The sequence below is a fragment of the Notamacropus eugenii genome, chromosome 1 (genome assembly GCF_028372415.1).
Source record: "Notamacropus eugenii isolate mMacEug1 chromosome 1, mMacEug1.pri_v2, whole genome shotgun sequence".
NCBI classification, from domain to species: Eukaryota; Metazoa; Chordata; class Mammalia; order Diprotodontia; family Macropodidae; genus Notamacropus; species Notamacropus eugenii.
The window spans coordinates 603,428,634-603,448,366 of NC_092872.1; the positions used below are offsets into that span (position 1 = coordinate 603,428,634).

General features: G+C 36.4%; 1 protein-coding gene across 3 annotated transcripts in view; it reads right to left on the minus strand.

Moving 5' to 3' along the window:
* TMEM87B (transmembrane protein 87B) overlaps positions 1-19,733 on the minus strand; it is a 57,332-nt gene that overhangs the window by 24,169 nt on the left and 13,430 nt on the right. For 2 of the 3 annotated variants that reach the window (XM_072634679.1, XM_072634680.1), the window contains exons 4-10: positions 16,303-16,437; positions 14,656-14,712; positions 13,455-13,548; positions 7,789-7,850; positions 7,314-7,497; positions 6,529-6,628; positions 3,598-3,691 (exon numbers count right to left, since the gene is read on the minus strand). In XM_072634679.1, coding sequence (XP_072490780.1) covers positions 3,598-3,691; positions 6,529-6,628; positions 7,314-7,497; positions 7,789-7,850; positions 13,455-13,548; positions 14,656-14,712; positions 16,303-16,437 — 726 coding nt within the window. The remainder of the gene's footprint in view (positions 1-3,597; positions 3,692-6,528; positions 6,629-7,313; positions 7,498-7,788; positions 7,851-13,454; positions 13,549-14,655; positions 14,713-16,302; positions 16,438-19,733) is intronic. The other variant, XM_072634681.1, reaches the window with a different exon arrangement.

Sequence of the window (19,733 nt, forward strand, 5' to 3'; positions counted from 1 at the left end):
ATTCAGCAAAGATCAGAGAAGGTTAGGCACAGGGTAAATGACTGCCTCCTCTGGGTTCTGGAGCACCTAACCACAAGAAAGAGATCTATCATCTTCCCTGGGTGCAGCAACCCTCACAGCTAATTCCACCTTCTGGTGACTTAGATGGGCATAAGTGACCCTACTAACAGGTATCGAGAAAGGCTTACTTAGGATTAGACTCTTAGGCAAGAAAACCTTAGGGATACAGATGGTGTTTTCATCATTGCTACCAACTGAAGGTCTAAGCTTCAAAGGGAAACTGAAGTCTGGGAAGGAAATATCAACATTTTTAATAAGATGCCACGTGAGAATATAAATTTTTTATGTCTAGATAATGGCTTAAATGATAGGCATGATAGGTTCCTGGTCAAAGATTCTGACCAAAAAGGTCCAGGTTAAACACCTAGACTCTTGCATGGTTAATTAAAAACTTTTTAAATAGACAAGGAAGCAGGGATGAGAAAAAATGCTTATGGAGATCTACCAAAACAGATAACATAAATAATAGGTACAAGACAGGAAGAAGCAATAAAGATACCTAGAAGTTCAAAGGAGCAAAGTCCAAGAAAAAGCCCACACTAAAACTAATGACTTCAGACGTTGATGCATATAAGGCAGGTCGGTGGCACAGTGGACAGCGTACTGAACCGAGGTCCAGCCTCAGACACTTATTACCTACCTGTGTGATCCTGGACATATTACTTACCCTTGTCAGCTTAGGTTTCTTCAGCTGTAAAATAGAGTTAATGGCAATATCTACCTACCAGGGTTGTTGAGAGGATTAAATGAGATAACATTTGCAAAGCACTTTGCAAACCTTAAAGCACTTTATAAATGCTAGCTATTAATATTATTTTATGTCCAATGTATGGGTAACAAGCAAGGTAAACTAAAGAGCTTAGCACAAAAAAGAAAATTTGACACCATAGGTATCACTGAATCATAGTAAAAGACATGGGAATATGGCTCTGAACTATATTCTGTACTATATTCAAAGGAAAAAGACAGGTAAAGGGGAAATAGGAAAGGTGCAGAGTAGCACCGTGTGTTTAAAGATGTGTCCAGTTAAGGAAATCTAAGGGATCAGGAGGGAAAATACAGTAGAGAGCATCTGGATGAAGAGAAGTAGAAACAGAAACAATGCTGTCCAGATGTTAATGAGCACCAAAAGAGAAGGGGAACAGAGTTCAAAAAAACAAAAAAGGTCATGACTCTAGGGTATGATTTAATAATGACTTAAACTTAAATTACTTGACATCTAGAGCTCCATCTCTGCCAGAGGCAGAGTAGTTAAAAATTCAAAGAACCAATGAAGGAAACGTCGATTTTGCACCAGATTCTCACCAACAAGGAGGAACTTGTTTCTAGTTGGGAATTATAGAGGGAATGTGGTCATTTCATCTTAAAATCTGTGACAAAGAAAAGACAGAAAGGCTCTGTCAAGAGTTGGTCTGAAAAGGACCAATCATTAAAGAATCTATACTCAAGAGGTTCACATTCTACACTAGTGAGGTAAGGAAACTCCAGAATTATACACTAAAGAAATAAAGGAGGGGAAAGCAATTCTGATAGGGAGGAAAGAGGGGAAATTATATAGAGCCCAATGCAGATACAAAGGGAACTAATCACCAATTAACATAAATTTTTTAAGAACTGTACGGATGATGGAAGTCAAGACAGGTAATAGAGAATAAACACAAAAATGACAGTCTTATGAGAATGTCAGGAAAATTAGAATTCAAAATAAGCTGAGACTATTAAAAAACTAAAATGGCTGTTTTTCCCCCACCAGGTAAAGAGAAAGACCAAAGAAAAGGGAGAGGGGAAGGGAAAAAGCGCCTAATATGCATCAGGGACTAGGCTAAGTGCATTATAAATATCTCATTTGATCACCATAACTACCTGAGGAGGCAGGTGCTATTATTATCATCACTCCCATCTTAGAGTTGAGGCAGACAGAGGTGAAATGTCCCACCCAGGGATCACCCAGCTAGTAAGTGCCTGAGGCTACATGAGCTCAGGTGTTCCTGGCTCTAGGCCCAGTGCTCCCTCCGCTACCACTTTGGAAGAAAGGAAAGCATCACTGCCATTCAACTCTCACTTTACTTTCTCTGCCAAGAAAATCACAGGAGTTCCAGTCCTTCTGCATATCTTTTCTCTACTGAGAAGAATCTTCTTTGCACTATAAAGTTCATAAAAAGAACAGGAAGTATTTCCTGACACTTTCCTCCCAAAATGATCACATGAGTACTTACATATTTGTATGTTTTATTCTCAGTAAAACATAAGCTCCTTGAGGGCAGACTGTTTCTCAATCTATGTAACCCAAATGCCTTCCAAATGAATAAATGAATGAACATTGCACAGAGGAGTCATTTATATACTTGTACTGAAAGGCTAAAGAGAAGAGTCAAGGAGCCCTAGCTGTATGTGATGCATTCAGTGCACCAAGCCCAGGCGAGCTTCATTCCTAGGAACTACATAATTAGCAAATGTGACAGAAGGGCTGCTTGTCAGTGATCTCTGCAGGAAGGGTAGAGTCGCCATTGAACTAATGAAGTGCAAATACTATCCTGATTTTAAGAGACTAGAGTCTTAAAACTATAGGCCCCTGAGATGACTTCTCTTCCTGAACAAATGCTAGAATATATGAAAGACATGGCTAGTGAACACACAGGAAATGAAGTGATGAGCCCTCCAAAACAAGAAGGCTTCACCAAGAACATGTCATACCATTCTTTTCGTGGGAGGGTTAACTACATTGGCCCATCAAGGCATTCTAGAGGTATAATTCACTGAAAGTTTATCACGCTACTCTTGTGGATAAATATGGGCAAGGTGATAACACAAGGTGATAACGCACATGAGGCAGCTACAGAACTAGTTGAACAGCTATCCCCAAAGGTAGTTATTAACGGTTCCCAATTCAATGTCAACTTGGAAGGAGATAGTTAGTGGAGCAGTTGTCTCTGTACTATTCAACATTCTTATCAATGATCTGAATAAAGGAATTAATAGCACGCTTATCAAATGTGGAGAATACATAAAGATCTTGATAGGCCAGGATCATCTAAAAAGATGAAATTTAACAAGGATAAAACTATTTATACAAGCTTTCAATTCACATGAAGTTTTTTAAAGTACAAGTTGGTCAGATTTCCATTGCTTTTGATCAAAAAACACTGTAAAAGTTTCAGAGAAACAAAAAATGTTACGTAGTCTTTAAAATGTCAAGTTCAAACAAAAGAATATGAGGTGTTTCAGATACACATCAAATGCATACAGACAATTTGTACCTACAAAAACTTTCAAATTAGACTATGTTCTACATTAGTAAGTACTTTAATCCTATTCTTCATATGCTCAGGAAAAATAGTAACAATTCTTTCAAATGAAAATGTCACATAAGCAGAAATGTCTAGTCAATTTAGAAGAAACTTTTTGTAAATTTATACAATTAATAACACATAAAAAGAATATTAAACGATATAAATTCATTTCTAGAGAAACTCACCAAAAGATATGATAAAATAAAACATCTTAAAAACAACTTTATAAAAATTTGCCACTTTTTACCCCAATAATTCTCATAATGCCTTCAACAGCTGCAAAAATGAAGTAAAGAGTACCCAGTCCAATCACTCGATGCATAACTGTTCCTAAACGGGGTCTGAATCAATGAAAAAAGAGAAAAACAAAGCATGAGTTAGGTAAAATACAACTGAAGAAAACATATTAGATACAATTTTTTAGTAACAAGTCACTATCTAATTATACATAAGCAGTTCCCAATTATTTTCTTCCTGTAGTTGCCTTTTTCAGCAACAGATGGTAATCAAGTCTTTGAAATGGAGACCCAATGAGTTAAGGAAGCAAAAGAAAACAATTAATGCAGATTAGGTCTAGAGATTGAGAAAGCAGATCCTAAAAATGACCAAAGAATAGAATGATTGCAATGAAATGTCTGTGGCTTTTTAAAAAACACTCTTCAAGCACATTAAGTGAAAATTTAAAAAAAGCAAAGCAACAGCTATCTGTATATGATGGGCTACAATTTTACTGTTAAGTAGAAGCAGGCTTGGTACATCTCTGAAGACTGTGAGTAGGATTCATGTAGTCCGGGCCTGAGCTAATTTTATGGATGAAAAATTAAGGTTAAGATGAGGTCCATGGTTACACAAGTTATAAGTGGTAGAGGCAGAATTCAAATCAAAGTCCTCTGACTTCAAATCCAACTTTCTTTCCCCTGTACCACACTCTCTTCTTGACTCAAGGCTAGAAGTATTAGAGATCAGACAAGTCCAATGACTTCATATTACAAATGAGGAAAATGAGGCCTACTCCTATGAGAATGCTCCAGCTCCTGGCACACAGAATGCTTGTTAACCCACTTGCACAGGTACTAAAGCAGCAGAGGCAGGATTTGACCCCAAATCCAGCCCTCTTTCCATTGCAATATGCCACCTCTTTTAAGAGAATCAGAGAGGCCAAAGGAAAAGAGGGAAAAACATTCAATGCATTTCTCACATTCACATTTAAGACAAGTGGGATAACTGGAGAAACAAGTGCATTTGTCCTTTGTTGCCGAAGAAGACCATGCCATGATAGAAATAATGGCATGACTTGCACTAGACTCTGTTTTTCTGAGTGAGGGAGGGCTGTGCAGGTCACCAGCCTCACTTCTCCTCCACAGCCATCTGAATCCAGTGACCAGATACTCATCAGGATGACTGGAGATGACCCAGGATGAGGCAATTGGGGTTAAGTGACTTGCTCAAGGTCACACAGCTAGGAGTGTCAAGTGAGGTGAGATTTGAACTCAGGTCCTCCTGACTCCTGCACTGCACCACTTAGCTGCCCCGCAGTAACTGGAGAAACAATACAATACACAAAGACCACAGTCTCTACATTCCTATGGCAGATACACTTCCTAATGGGCACAATTATCTATAAGGTCTCACAATCTGGAAAACCTTACTGCCCTCATCAGGATGCAGCACTCACCAGAAAGGAAGGAAGAGGCAGGGGAAAAAAAACAGGAAATGTTTTAAAATATACATAGAAAACACCTTGCTATAATCTATGGTTGCATATAGTTACAGAAGCGCTTTCATCTCAGCAAACTGCAGAGACTATGAACAAAAAAGGGCTTGATTTTCTTAGTTATTCCCCAAGATACATGAGTTGGGGGCAGAGTAAAATTAAAACGTTAAGTCCATCACTGGAATCATGGCATCTTAAGAAAACTCAAATGCATTGTAAAAGAAGAATTAAATTCATTTACTTTGAGTCAACAATTTTAATGGTACTTACATTTTCAGGACACTCAACACCCACCCATCGGGGCTATTTTATATGAAATAAAATTGTGTTTTGCAAACTACCAAAATCCATTTTAAGAAAAAAAATTAGTTAAAAATGAAATCCACAATGGTGTAACACTCATGCTCAGAACTCCAAAGCCATAATTTCAAGTGACTTAACAGAGGTTTTGATAACCTGGATCCAAATTAATGTGGAACCTCAATAACCCAAATTCCCTTCCTGCTCTGACTTTTTGTAAGAGGTATAGCAGAATGGATAGAGCCAGAGTCAGTCAAGAATCAATCAATAAGCAATGAGTAAGAGCCTACTATGTGCCAGGTACTATATGAGGCCCTGAGGATACAGAGAGAATAAAGGAAACTTATAAAGGAAGACCTGAGTTCAAATACTACCTCTTCACACCTACTGGCTGTGACCCTGGGCAAGTAACTCAACCTCTCAGTGCCCTAGTGAACGCCCTAACACTACAAACCGCTGTTGTAGAAGGAGATGCCTCACGGAGAACTCCCTACATCAATAAAACCACAGAACCAATTAAACAACAACAATGACAAAAAAACCCAACCACCACCCAACTTCTAAAGAGGTGAATACAAACTGACAGAAGAGATTTATGCAAAAAAGTATCTTCTAGTATCTAAGATATCTAACATCTTTTTTAGAATCAATAAAATTCTAACACTTATTTCCCTAAGAGAAGAAGCTGAATCCCTTTCTCCCAAATGTAATGTGAGGCTGTAAAGCCTAGGTCCTGATGCAAGGCAAAAAAAAAGTAAGAAAAATTATCCTTGCCCTAGGATAGGAACTAACATGGGATAAAACATGCATGCAAATATATATCAAAGAACAATGTGGAAGACTTTACAAAATGAATGGCAGGTTTTTGAGGAGAGCATTAGTCTGGCAAAGCTATATCTATGAAGATTATATTAGCAATATGGAAGCAGGAAGATCAGTTAAGAAACAATTGCAAATGGCCAAGCCAGAGGGAAAGAACCCTACAACAGGTGAGCAGTAATGAGAGTGAAAAGGAAGGGCAGATGCAATAGGACTGGGAATGAATTAGAGGATGAGGGAGGCTCAAGTCAAAAAGTGAAATATTTAAGTCTGACTGGGAAAGTGCTGGCATTATTAAATGGAAAATTCAGAGGCAGGATGGCTGTAATAACACCTAATACTTACTTGACAATGCCATAGCCCAAGCTCACAATAATAACCAGGAGCCGTGCTAGCGTCCTCTTAATCGCAGAAATCAATTCAGCAAACATTAATAAACCTTGGGCTGAAAAGGAAACAAATCACTTCTGATACAAAATAGTGAACTAGAAGCAATTCTCCATATTCAAGAATTCCCATTTCTTCAACTAGATTTGGTCAACTCTTTCTCCAACTTGTCATCTGTGAGCCCTCCCGGGCACAGTAACCCTTATAAAAGTGAAAAACTGGGAGTATGTGAATACTATACAGTTGCAATGCTACTAAAATAAAGTGGATTCCTTGTTATAGTGAAAAAAGAAAGGGAAAAGTAAGCAAGTAGAAGTAGAAGGTCACTGACTCAAAAAATCTCTAATTTTCACCAACAAAAAATTATTTCAGCTAATAAGTTACTCTGGGATCCACAACAGTGAACTAGAATTTTATTTAAGGGATGGAAATAATAAAGGAATCATAAAATTCCAGAATTTTAGAATTAGAAGGAACTTAGGTGCCAACTAATCCAACTCATACCTAAAGAATTTCCACCACAACACACCCAACAAGTGGTTAACCAAGCTGTGCTAGAAAATTACAATGGTGGGGAACATATGAAACCATAGATCCAACTTCTATTCAAAGGTCCACATGGTTCCCCTTCAACTCCTTCCTTTCCCATATTTATTATAGTGACTAACAGAAGTCAGAAGGTCTCTAGAACCCACCCAGCCAAATACCTCATATATCATTTATATAATAGATCAGCAACTTACAAGACAGTCCTGTGGTATTGGCATTTTGATATTCCGCATAAAATACTGCTTTTTCCAGCATTCCCAGGAAAATAACAGCAGCAATCCAGAACTGAATCCTTAATAAATCCTTCCAGTAACAGGCAGACCACATTAGCCAGAGTACACCATATAAAATGTAAATAATGCACATCACCATGTAAAACTGTAGAAAGAAAAGGAAAGAAAAGGATCATGTAAGCCTTAATTCTCTTAAGGCTGGCTTTTCTCTGTTCAAATATCATTCTGTTACTTGCTACATTTTTGGTACTTTGGAACTAAAGATGGATGAGTACTGACAAAATAAGACACTTGATGAGAGATTCTAGGAAAGCCATTTCAACTCTCAAGATCTCAACTACCTCATCTGTAAAATGAGAGGGAGTCAGAGATGACCTCTCTGTTGCTAACATCAACATTCCACCAGTTGTTGGTTTTTATTTACTCTCCTACTTACAATCATTAAAGGCCACTCTGATGCAGAGATATATCCATGAAGGCCCACCATCGAAAGAGAAACTGGTGGGGAAAAAAACAAACAGGTTTTCTATCAATTTCTTTTGATAAGCTATTTAAAACAAACCCATTTCCCAGATGACATAAGTCCCTGCACATCCTCCTCCCTGTAGCTCCACCTTCCTATGTGCACCATGATCCCCCCAAGGAAAATGTGAGTTCCCAGAGAGGAGGGACTATCTTGCTCTTCTTAACCAGCACATTATTTGGCACATAATAAATACGTAATACTTTTTCTTTCATTCAAATGCATAAAAACCTATACTATATTTCATCTAACACAATGGTAAATATAACAATACAGTATTCGACAATTACTTATTTGACAGACTAATTCAATAATCTGACCCATGCTAGGTCAATTGAGTTCAGTCAAATTTGTTTATAACCAGATAGCTGTATCATTTACAACAGGAAGCATAATTATGCATTCTGCATGCCTAAATCCAAGAAAAGTAGGTTTTAGAACATTATCTATTTCACGCCTATGCCTTTTCTTCGAATGATGAGACCAAGCTTTTAGTCTTATCCTTTTGGATCTCTCCCAGCAGCTAATGTAATGTTGCCAATGCTTTCCTACTCTTAGGATATTTAATGGCAGAGGATAGGTAAGAGAGAATAAGTATTTGAAAAACTAACTGAAGTAAAGGAGCTAGAATTAGCAGAAAGACTTTTAATCTTCAAAAACCACAAGTTTCACCCATTTTTTAATACCGTACTCCTTCCTATCCCAAAGTAAAGTAGCAACAAGAGCCAATGTTAAACGATTTACTCATTCTCCTTAATTCTTTCAGTCTTTTTATTCATTCATCTCATTTCTTGCCTTCCTTTCACCATAAAAGATTAGTCTATACTTGTTGCTTTTAATTTCTTACTACCTACTTGCTCTTCAGACTCATGATCTAGCTTTAATCCACATCCGCTCTGACTGCTTCTTTTATCTCTATTTCTAGTTGCTTTCCCCCTGTTCCACCACTAAATGTTGGTGTCACTGAGTTTCCATCCTCAGTATTCTTTTCTATACCTCAACAGGGCTGACTTTTCAGTCACAAGCTCTCTCTTGAGCTCCAGACCACAAGCTCCAATTGCCTCCTAGGTATCTTGACTCTGATATCTTGCCTGGACCTAATTCAAACCGAGCATGTCCAAAACCAAATGATCTTTTCCCAAAACTTAGTTTGCTCTGAACTTGAGTATTTCCACTGATGGCATCATATTCTCAATCATCCATCACTTCTTCTCCCTCTCCATATGCAGTCAGTCACCAAGTCCTGTTGGTTCTCTCTCTCACATCTCTCATATCTGTTCCTTCCTTTCCATTCCCGCTGCCATTACATTAACCCATTAGGCAGCTAGCTGGTACAGTGGATACAGCACCAGTGCAGGAGCCAGGACGACTTGAGTTCAAATCTCACCTCAGACACTTGACATTCATTAGCTGTGTGATCTTGGGAAAGTCACTTAACCCCAATTGCCTCATCCTGGGTCATCTCCAGTCATCCTGAAGAATATCTGGTCACTGGATTCAGATGGCTCTGGAGGAGAAGTGAGGCTGGTGACCTGCACAGCCCTCCTTCACTCAAAACAAGTGTAAGTCATGTTATTATTTCTATGATGGCATGGTCTTCTTCGGCAATGAAGGATGAACACACATATTAACCCGTTAAATCTCATCTAGAATACTGCATTTGGTTCTGAACTAATTTCCAGAGCCCCAGTCCCTTCCTGGGCCAATCTAATGTACCTTCTCCTCATAACACTCTTCTTAGGGATAGCTCTAATCATGTCACAGTAGTGCTTAAAGATTTCCAACAGCATAACCCTCCCTGCCTACCAAATAAGATCCCAAATCCTCAACCAAACACAAAAGCCCCTCATCAACTTTTTGGCCTTATCTCCACTGTTTTCCTTCTCATGGTACATGCTAGAACCAAAAGAACAAACCACATTTCTTTTTACTACATATCCAATACTTTGCTGCTGTTATGCTTCTTCCCTTTGTCTCTACTACACACTCCAATATCCACCCACTGAAAGTCTTCTCATGCTTGAAAGCTCAGATCAAATTAGATGTCAATTCAACCATTAAAGTCTTCACTGCTCCTCCAAGTCAGATGTGATCTCTCCTTCTTTGGCTCTCTCACAATTACAGGATCAAGAGTTGGACGAGACCTCAGAGTGCTACTGGTATCATCTATACTTGAAAAAAAATGCATCTACAATATTCTGCCTTGGTTGGAAGACATCTGCAAGGAAGAATCCAGTTTCCAGAGGTAGCATATTCCACTTTTCAGCAATTCTGTTAAAAAGATTTTTCTTTATATCATACCTAAATACACCTCTCTGTGGCTTCTACTTATTTTTCCTGTTTCTACTTCTGAAGCCAAGCAGAACAAATTAAATCCTATTGCTACATCAAGAATTTGGACAGGAATCAAAAGCATGTTCAGTGGCCTACAGTTTGTATACAATTTTTTCCCTTAAAAAAAATTAGGACATTTGTTCTTCTCCAGTCTCATAAAATGTTTCAAAGATCAATGACAATAGCTTTCATGTATATGCTATTTCTTTAGTACACACACAGTTCATCTAAATCTGTTGACAAATTCATCAAGACAAATACATTCACTCTTACTACCTTCCCATTTATTTTGAGTTTCAATTTTCTATCAGGTATTTTTGTTCTGTCCTTTTCCATCCAAAGATTATTCTCCTTGGTAGAGAAAGTAAAAACAAAAGTGAGTCTGATCTGGTCCTTCATCACCATGTCTATCATTTCCTCAATCCACGAAGGCAGCGTTCCTGTCCCTTCTTGGAGTCTCCTCTCCTTTCTGTTCCTACCCTTTTTGTTTTCCTTTACTTTCTGAGAGCCTCAGCTCACCCTGAGCTCAAGTGCTATTGACACTATTTCTCAAAGATCACTTCCATATTCATTCTTTTCTGACTTTTCCTTGTTTTTATCTTTCTAAAAACCTAAGTTGGTTTGTGAGTTCTCTGGACATTCACATTAATGTTTTTAGAGAACTTTACCCTTTCCTTTTCATTAAAATTGTTTCTCTTTAAAATCTTCAGAATTTCACTTTTGAGAACTTTCCACCCCTCCTGGGAGTACTTCCCCAACAGAATTTTGGGCCATGAGATTCTACCAAACCTTTGAAATCTGACCTCCAAAAGCCTAAGTTACATGTCAGACTTTGCATAGTTTTCCTCTCATTCTTAATCAAAAATTTTAAGATAAAGTTGTGACATCCCCCAGCTAACACACCTCCTTACTGATAAGAATCAGGCTCAGAACTGAAGTTCTTCTCATGGGTTCATCCACCTTTTGATGGATGAAATTATCATTAAAGTATTCCAAGAAATCATTAGCTACACTGTTGTAAGGCAGGGAGATCTCCAACAAATATCTAGATAATTTTAGTTCTGAATCATAAAAAAATCATGCCTCCCAGACAAGCCTGATTACCGATTCCCAAAATGCTTTAGCTATTTTTTTTCCAGGCATTCTGCAGTTTGGTCATTAACAATATTCTTTATTTTTCTGCCTCTTTTCAAATTCATCCAAATGTCCTTCTCCTTGCTTCCCTCTCTCTGATCACTAGGTTTCCCTCACTTTAGTACACTTCCTATATCTGTGTTGCCTGTTCCTTATCCAGTTTCTTTTACACTTCCATATAGTTTGACCGTACACTTCCATAATGATATCCTTCCATAGGTCTCATCTTATCAAATCTCAGAAATACTCAAGATGTCCTATTTCCCTTCTCATTTTATAATTTCTACCTCGCCTTGTTCTCCTACTTTATACAAAATACTAATCTAAAGCCACACATTTTATTTCTGGCTCCTTTCTTGGGTTGTCTTTTATGAAGTTCTGAATATCTCTACTACTAGTTTTATTTTTACATTATAGAAATGATCAAAGTATAAGGCTGGAGGTTATGAAGGTAATTCTCTCTCTTTCTACTCCATTTAAGTTTAAAGCCCTTGTGATTAGATTTATAAGACTACAAGTAGATCCATTTTTAGCAGGTATTATTAGGTACACTCCATCCGTGGCCAGGAACTAGTCACTCCTGTATTTTGAACCAGTGACCAGAAATTCAATCACATTTCAAATCTGTATTTTTAACTAGATCTTCACTTCCCAAATCTTCAACTTTCCTATAGCTTTAGATTAGCAGCACTAACAAAACCCCATTTATGGTGCTAAAGTCTTCAGTTTCTTGACAAAAATTTTACAATACTTAGCAATTCCTTCTGGATTCCTAATGGCATTATGGTATGCTCTACATGCATCACCAGAAGCAGGAAATAGCTCCTCTCTAAACTCAGTTTCTACAACCCTTCTTCTGCATTTCCATTCTCATTTGTGTAATTCTACTCTATAGACATATTAACTGCTGTCTCACTGCAACATGGAGGTAATTGTGGGTTCTCAAAGGTCTATGCCAATGAGACATAACCTATGGCAAACATTATTAAACTGGACATAAATTTATAAAGTAAGAGTGAAGGATAACATCTAGACAACCCAAATGTTCTACTAGCACTCATAACATATTAAGAGGACAAGATGAAAGCCCCTAGGCAATCAGGTATATATCTGATATGCAAGGTTTCTAGAAAGATAAGGACAAAAATCACAAAGGATAAAAAGGTGAAAGACATTCTAGCTATGCTGGAAGTAGTACCAATATTTAAAAAATGAGAGATCCAGTAAAGTTATTTGCTGAACCAATTTATCTCCCCAACGAGCCTTGAAATCTCCTGAAGACAGAGATAATATTATGTTTCATCCATGTTCATATTTATTAAACATATGCCACATGCAAGTAACTATATCGATATAAGATGGGTTCTCAGTAAATGTTTTGTCATCACCGTTGTTGCTGTTCAGTTTTTTCAGTCATGTCTAATTCTCTGTAACCCCATGTGGAGTTTTCTTGGCAAAGATGCTGGAGGGGTCTGCCATCACCTTCTCCAGTGGATTAAGGCAAACAGAGGTTAAATGAGTATCCCAGAATAATACAGCTAGTGAGTATGTGCGGCCAGATTTAAACCTATCCACAGAGCTACCTACCTGCCTCCAGTAACTGTTTGCTGAAAGGAAATAAAATCTCATGTAGAAGTCAATGTATTTCTTTACCAAATAAATTTCTATGAAATCAAAACTATGGAAGGGCCCAATGATGCCCACTAGAAACATTCAATATAATAAAATTCTGAAATTCCTGAAGATCTCATCATATCTGACAATCTTCTCCAAAATACTATTCTCATTAAAAATTTTGAAATTTGCAAGTGTGGAGTGAACTTAATAGACAACTATAAGGTTTTAAATTTTAAACTATCTTTTTTACTGGAAAATTAAGTTTCTTAGATAATTCAAAAATAAATTAAAATACTTCTTTAAAATATAATACAAATTTGCCCTTAGGAAAAGCATAAGACTTTCATCTTAGAAATTTAAAGCCATTCCAAAAACAATAATCACTTTCTAAAGCATGAGTAACTTTTAAATGGTGTTTTACTAACAGTTATACTTAGAATAAGAAACAGAATATTTTGAACACAAGAAACAAGTTTTTAGTTAAACAACTGTACCATTCAAATTCCAGTTTGTGTCTTCCTTTTCTGTTTTAAAAGAAATAATAAAGAGATGTGGTCCATCCCTCCATGTTGTGGCTACAACATCATCCTATAAAATAGAAAAAATCCTTTTATGGCAAAAGGAAATGACCATTTAAAATGGCAACTATTTGCTCCTTAACTTTTAAAACAAGTATTAGCTCTTGCTTGGATTTGCTTTTAGTGTAGCAAACATAAAGGGGAGAAGCTAGACTGATGATGAAAATATCAAATATCTGTTTTATTCAAGTAAATCTTTGCTCCAATTCTTTACTACCACACTGAGCAAAAAAGCTTTCTCTCTAAATGCCATCTTTCTATACATACCTCCTTTTTTGGTAGCTAATGTCAACACGTATTTTTTCTAAAACATGTCTTTTTAAAAAATGGTTCAGAGAATTTATGAAGAACCTATCTAGATTAAAGGCAAATGACAAACACATTTTATTCTAAGAAAAGGAGTGGGGTAGAAAAGACAGCATTTGGAACCACAACAAACTGGGTTCAGATTTCAGGTCCACCACTTGTTATGTTAATAACTTGTTATATCTTGTGTATTTGAGGAAATGTCTTTTCTGGGTCTCATTTATAAAATGAAGGATTGGATTAGATTGATCTCTAAGGTCCTGTTTTTAGCTCTGAATTTCATGGCTACAAGATTCTCCTACATTGACCCTTCTCTGAATCATCGCTCTGCTGTAATTCTACATGAATGTTACTTTTCCTTGCCCCCTTCTCTCTGCACTCTCCATTTCTGTTTCCTCTGTTCTCTTTACTGCCATTTCTGATCCATTCCTATGAACTTAAATATCTCCATCATCTGGTTTATATTTTTTCCTCCGTTCGTTATGAGCAAAAGGTAAAAGGCAGAGAAGTAACAATATAGAAACCAGAGAGATGTGTTATACTAAGATCATCAAATGAAATTTTAAAGATGGTTTTAAAATAATACACAAAAGAAAGTGGGATTGATGTAGATATAATACATACAATACATCTTCATTTAAATAATCCCAATTCTAGTCATTCCACTTGCAAACCAGTTATTCTGCCTCCTCAACCCCAAACACGTATAATTACAACTCAACAAAATGAAACTATCTATCAGTATTAGATTTTTCTAGGAGTCCTACTGTACTGTATCTTTGGTTTAAGAACAAATGAAAATAAAATTTACCATTGATCCTTGTAAGACTGGAAGTTTTTTCATATTTACTACTGTCAGTTCTTTACTCTAAAAAAGAGAATAGATGATTGAGATCAACAAGGCCAACCCAAAATAAGAACTATTTTCAGTACTTTCTGAAAGGAATAAAACCAACAGTTGTCAGAGATAACACATACCAGAAGGGGAATCTCTCTCTATATAAAATATCTAAGAATCCCAAAGGGTAAGCTGAATAAAAGAGGACAAAATAAAGTGCTGCTATTATTATCTAAGCCTACAATTAAATGTGTTAACTGATGTGTTTTCCCCAACAACACATAGCACTATCTAGCTGCTTTATAGAAACCTCATATTTTAACAGGGCAAAATAATAAAATGACACTTAAAATAATTAAGAAGTTTGAATTGGTGGAATTTATAAGGAAATTTTAAAGGAACAGGGATTTAACATTTAAGAGAAGACTAGAGGTTTAGTATGCCATAGTGTACTAGATTTAACAATTATTCCTTTCACTGAAAAAAAGAATGGAAAAATCTCCACTTATGAGACTTTGGAATGATCATGAGCAGGGATCATACATTCTCTTGAAGTTCTTTTGCAACCTTTATGAGTTTTGGACCATTTAAAACAGATAATACACAATGATTGAGAATATGGACTTACAGTTGCTTAAAAGCTAATAATATACACACATTTTGTGTGAAAAATAAGTACTGAAATAAAATCTGAACATAAAGAAAAAATGACTTTTTTTTTTACAATAAAACCTTCAGAGCTATAAATCTGTGCATGTGTGTGTATGTGCATATTCTTCCCCTCCCCCCCCAAAAAAAAACCAAGCTAATTTATAAACTGATGATGGATCTGCCTTTTAGGGACAGAAAGAAAAGACTCAATTATAATGAAGACAAAGGGATGACCAAGGCCTCTCCCTGTGGCTCTCTATTTGGCTGGGGGTGCTGGAATTAAAGTGAGACAAGAGAAGAGGCATTTAGGGAGCAAAGAATTTTCACAATGAGCCTTGCAAAGCTGCTAATGGAGGTGCCTGGATAAGCATTAGGTTACAACTAACCTTTGGGCACATTTTTGGAAGGGAAAGTACAATAAAAAAATTAACAGAGGCTGCTGTCTAAAGTACTGCAGTATGAAAAATGTTTTTTGGGTTGTTTTGTTTTTTTTTCTGATGGTTAGAGTCTTCTAGGGCAGCTAAGTGGCACAGTAGGTAGAGCACCAGGTCTGGAGTCAGGAAGACCTGAATTCAAATCTGGTCTCAGACACTTACTAGCTGGGCAAGTCACTTAACCCTGTCGGTCCCAGTTTCCTTATTTGCAAAATGAACAGGTGAAGAAAATGGCAAACCATTCCAGGACCTTTGCCAAGAAAACCTCAAACAGGGTCATGAAAAGTCAGAAATGACTGAAACAAAATTAACAAGGGTCTTCTAAGACCTCTTCCAAGAATTACCTTAGCTGAAGTAGAAAACTGAAGAGATTAGGGGTAAAGGAGGTTGTGGTAAGAAAGGAGCACTCAAGTGAATAGCTTATGAAAATTAAAACCCTTTCTGATTCTGGTACTAATACAAATTTGTTGACATTTGCATTAACTGTAAAGAAAAAACCGTTATACAATATTCAAGAAATTCACAACATACTCACACTCAACATAGGAAATATCTGCAAATCACTGTCACAATTTAAATGTTCAGTTTTTTGCTTGCGACATTGTTTTCCTTTGAAATAATCTTCACAGAAGTCTTCATCACTTCTAAGTATGTTTTTGTCCAACAGTTCCTACCAAATAAAATTTAGAATTGTTTCAAAACTTTATTGACATAGGTAAACTGAAACAAGTATTTTAAGTTTAAATTACTTAAAATGATCCTACACCAAAATTTAACAACAATGAAAAGTAGTTCAATTTTGACTTGAAAATGCAATATTTATATAAGTTCATATTAAAAGAAGAAAAACAGATCAAGCATCTTTTTAATTATTGAATTTTATTTTTTTACAACTCCTAAATTTTTTCCCTCCTCTTCCCCCTTCTCAATCCAACAATGTTATAATTCAGTTTTATTTTCAGTTCCAAATTCTCTCCTTTCCCCTCAATTTCCCCACCCAGCAGCTAACTTTTGCAGCTATGGCTAGCGGAAGAATTCTTAACTAAACAAGACAGAGAAGATCACAAAAAAGCAGAGATAGTTGATTACATGAAACTGAAAAGCTTTTTCAAAACAAAAATGAATCCAGCAAGAATAACAAAGGAAATTGCTGTTTGAGGGGAAAAAAAATCTGTCAAATAATGGTTTGTTGGCCATGACATATGAGACCAAAAGTCATCCCCCAGTAGATACATAAACATTCTCAAAAGAATTGCCAATTATTAACAATACAAAAGACTTCTCCAAAACACTAAAAAAGAGATATAAATCAAAACAATGCTAAGGTTTTACCTAATATCCAGAAAATTGGTCAAGATGACCTAAGATACAACAGTTAATGTTACAGGGGCTATTGAAATATGAACACTTAGATGCTGTTGGTGGAGCTATGAACTGGTTGAACCACTCTGGAAAGCAATTTGGAACCATATGAAGGTGACAAAAATACGCATATACTGTGACCCAGAGATCTCATTGCTAAGCAAATACCCTGAATTAGACAGACCTCATTTAGAAAGACAGGGACTGCATACACCAAAATATTCAAAGCAGCACATTTTGTAGTTATTAGTGGTATTTGTGGTAATTAGAAAGAAAGTCAACCCACTGACTTGAGAATGGCTAAATAAACTGTGGTATACGAATGTAATGGGATGGAACAATACATGTGAAGAATACAGAAAAGCCTGGGAAGATTGATAAATTCTTGCAAAGTGAAATACAGAGAAAACAAAAAAATGACAACATCGATGAAAAGAACAAAACAAGAAACTAAATGAAGTATATAATTACAGCGATCAAGCTGGGTCACAAAGAAAGGATGAGAAAATGTCTCCTTCCCCTCTTTGCAAAGGAGGGAGACACTGGGTGTGGAATTCTGCATATACTGTTAGACCTGCCTGACATGTAGGCTAACTTGGCTGACCTGAATTTGTTTCTCTCTCTTTATTATTTGTTAAAGGGACAACTCTCTGGAAAGCAGAGAAGGGTAGAAATTTAGAAACTGAGTTGTTAGAAAAATAAAAAATATCCATAATTTCTTTAGAAAGGCAAGCTACAGTCATCTAGAAACTTTACCTATGAGGAATACTTTGCTCTTTGTAAATTCTAAATGAGAGTGATGTTTCTAGGGAAATTCATTGAGAAGAAACCACTTCCAATTCTATAATTCTATAAAAAATAAATTAGCTGACATTTACATAGTACACTGAGTTTTACAAAGTAGTTTATATATACATCATCACATTGAATCTTTCCTTACGGGGATTCTGACTGTTCAGACCTCATTGCTACAATAATTCCCCTGCCTTCTCATTTAGGAACCTCCCCCAGCACCTAGGGCTCTCTCATCCAGGAACAACCCTTCACTATGCCAGTCCTCTCCTTCCACTGAGGATTTCCTTCCAGGAATGGCCCAGGCTGGCCCTGTTTTACGCCCTCCCAGATGTGCTTCTGACTTTCTGAACTTTGCCATCACACCCTCATACATATGCCTTCCGCTACACACATTTCCCACTTCAGCTCTTTTTTTTTAATGTGCTGTCTCCCCACATTAGAATATAAATTCTATAAAAGGTGGGACTTTTAAAAATTTGTATCTGTAACCCTAACACTTAGCACAGAGCTTGGCACACACGCCCTGCTTAATAAATGCTTGTTGCCTCGCCTTGCCTGTGAGATAAGTGCTATAGATACCATTTCCTTGCTGTAGATAAGGAAACTGAGGATTGGGAAGGTTAACTAATTTTCCTAAGGTCACGCAGTCAGTGTCAGAGGCAGAATTTGAGCCCACATCATTAAAACCATCATTCTTTACATTATCATGCACATTAAACGTAAATATTAAAACACTAGGGTACATAATGTAGGACAGATATTGTCGCATGCCATATAAGCAAGAAACACAGAAATGACTAATAAATGATACTTAACTACAATGAGTACCTATCAGAAATGGAGAATTCTCAGACTAATGGGTAAATATGCCTTCAGGTTCATTTACTGATTAACTTTCTCTTCTCTTGCAGTTAGAACCATTCTCCCTAATGGTACTTTATAAATGATTAAGTGGAATGTAGCTTTTAAAAAAAAATTTCCAAAGTCATACATCTACTGGACCACTTTTCTCTCCTCAAAAATCATTTTAGTTGTGAAAATGCAACAGGTTTTTAAGTTATTAGTGATACTATTCCCAAAAGCCACAGAATAGGAGAACGCTAAAATACAAAAAAGGGACTTTTTCTCTATATATACCACCATGGTTATAATACAATTAAATTCAATACCCTTGTGTAAATTTCAAAAATTAACTCCATCATACATTTATTCAATTTTAGAAGAATGGAGGAAAATACAGGAATTACTTGGGAAAAAATTAAAAACAATGAGCTTAAAAATATCACAGAGGAAGTTGGGGGAGAGGGGACAATATAAATTTGGAAAAGCAAGCAATGTTAAAAACAGAAGATATTAATAATAATATTTTAAAAGTAACAGAAAGATAAAAACTTACTAGGAATTCCAAAGCCAGTCATAAGAAATTATTTAAACATAGCAATAGGTAGAAACTAGCAAAAGAATCAATTTAAGGATACAGTCAAAGATGGAAAGGTCTGATTTGAGGTCAGATAAGAATTTGAGATTATCTAGGGTCAGGCAGGTTAGGAAATGCTAATCTTTCCCATCCCTTTTTCATTCTTCCTCTAGCTTTCTCCCCCTCCTTTCCACTTAACTATTTCTCTTCTTTCTCCTGAATTTCTTCCCTCTTAACTGGGTCCTGTTATGGAATTGAAGTATTTACTAAAGATTTCCATTCTTAATTTTTAAAGTTTGGGGAAAAAGTGACTCTCTTAAACTTTTATTAGTTTAACTTACCTATATTATATTTGTGAAGAAGTTGGGGACTTGTATTCATAAAAGATAGTT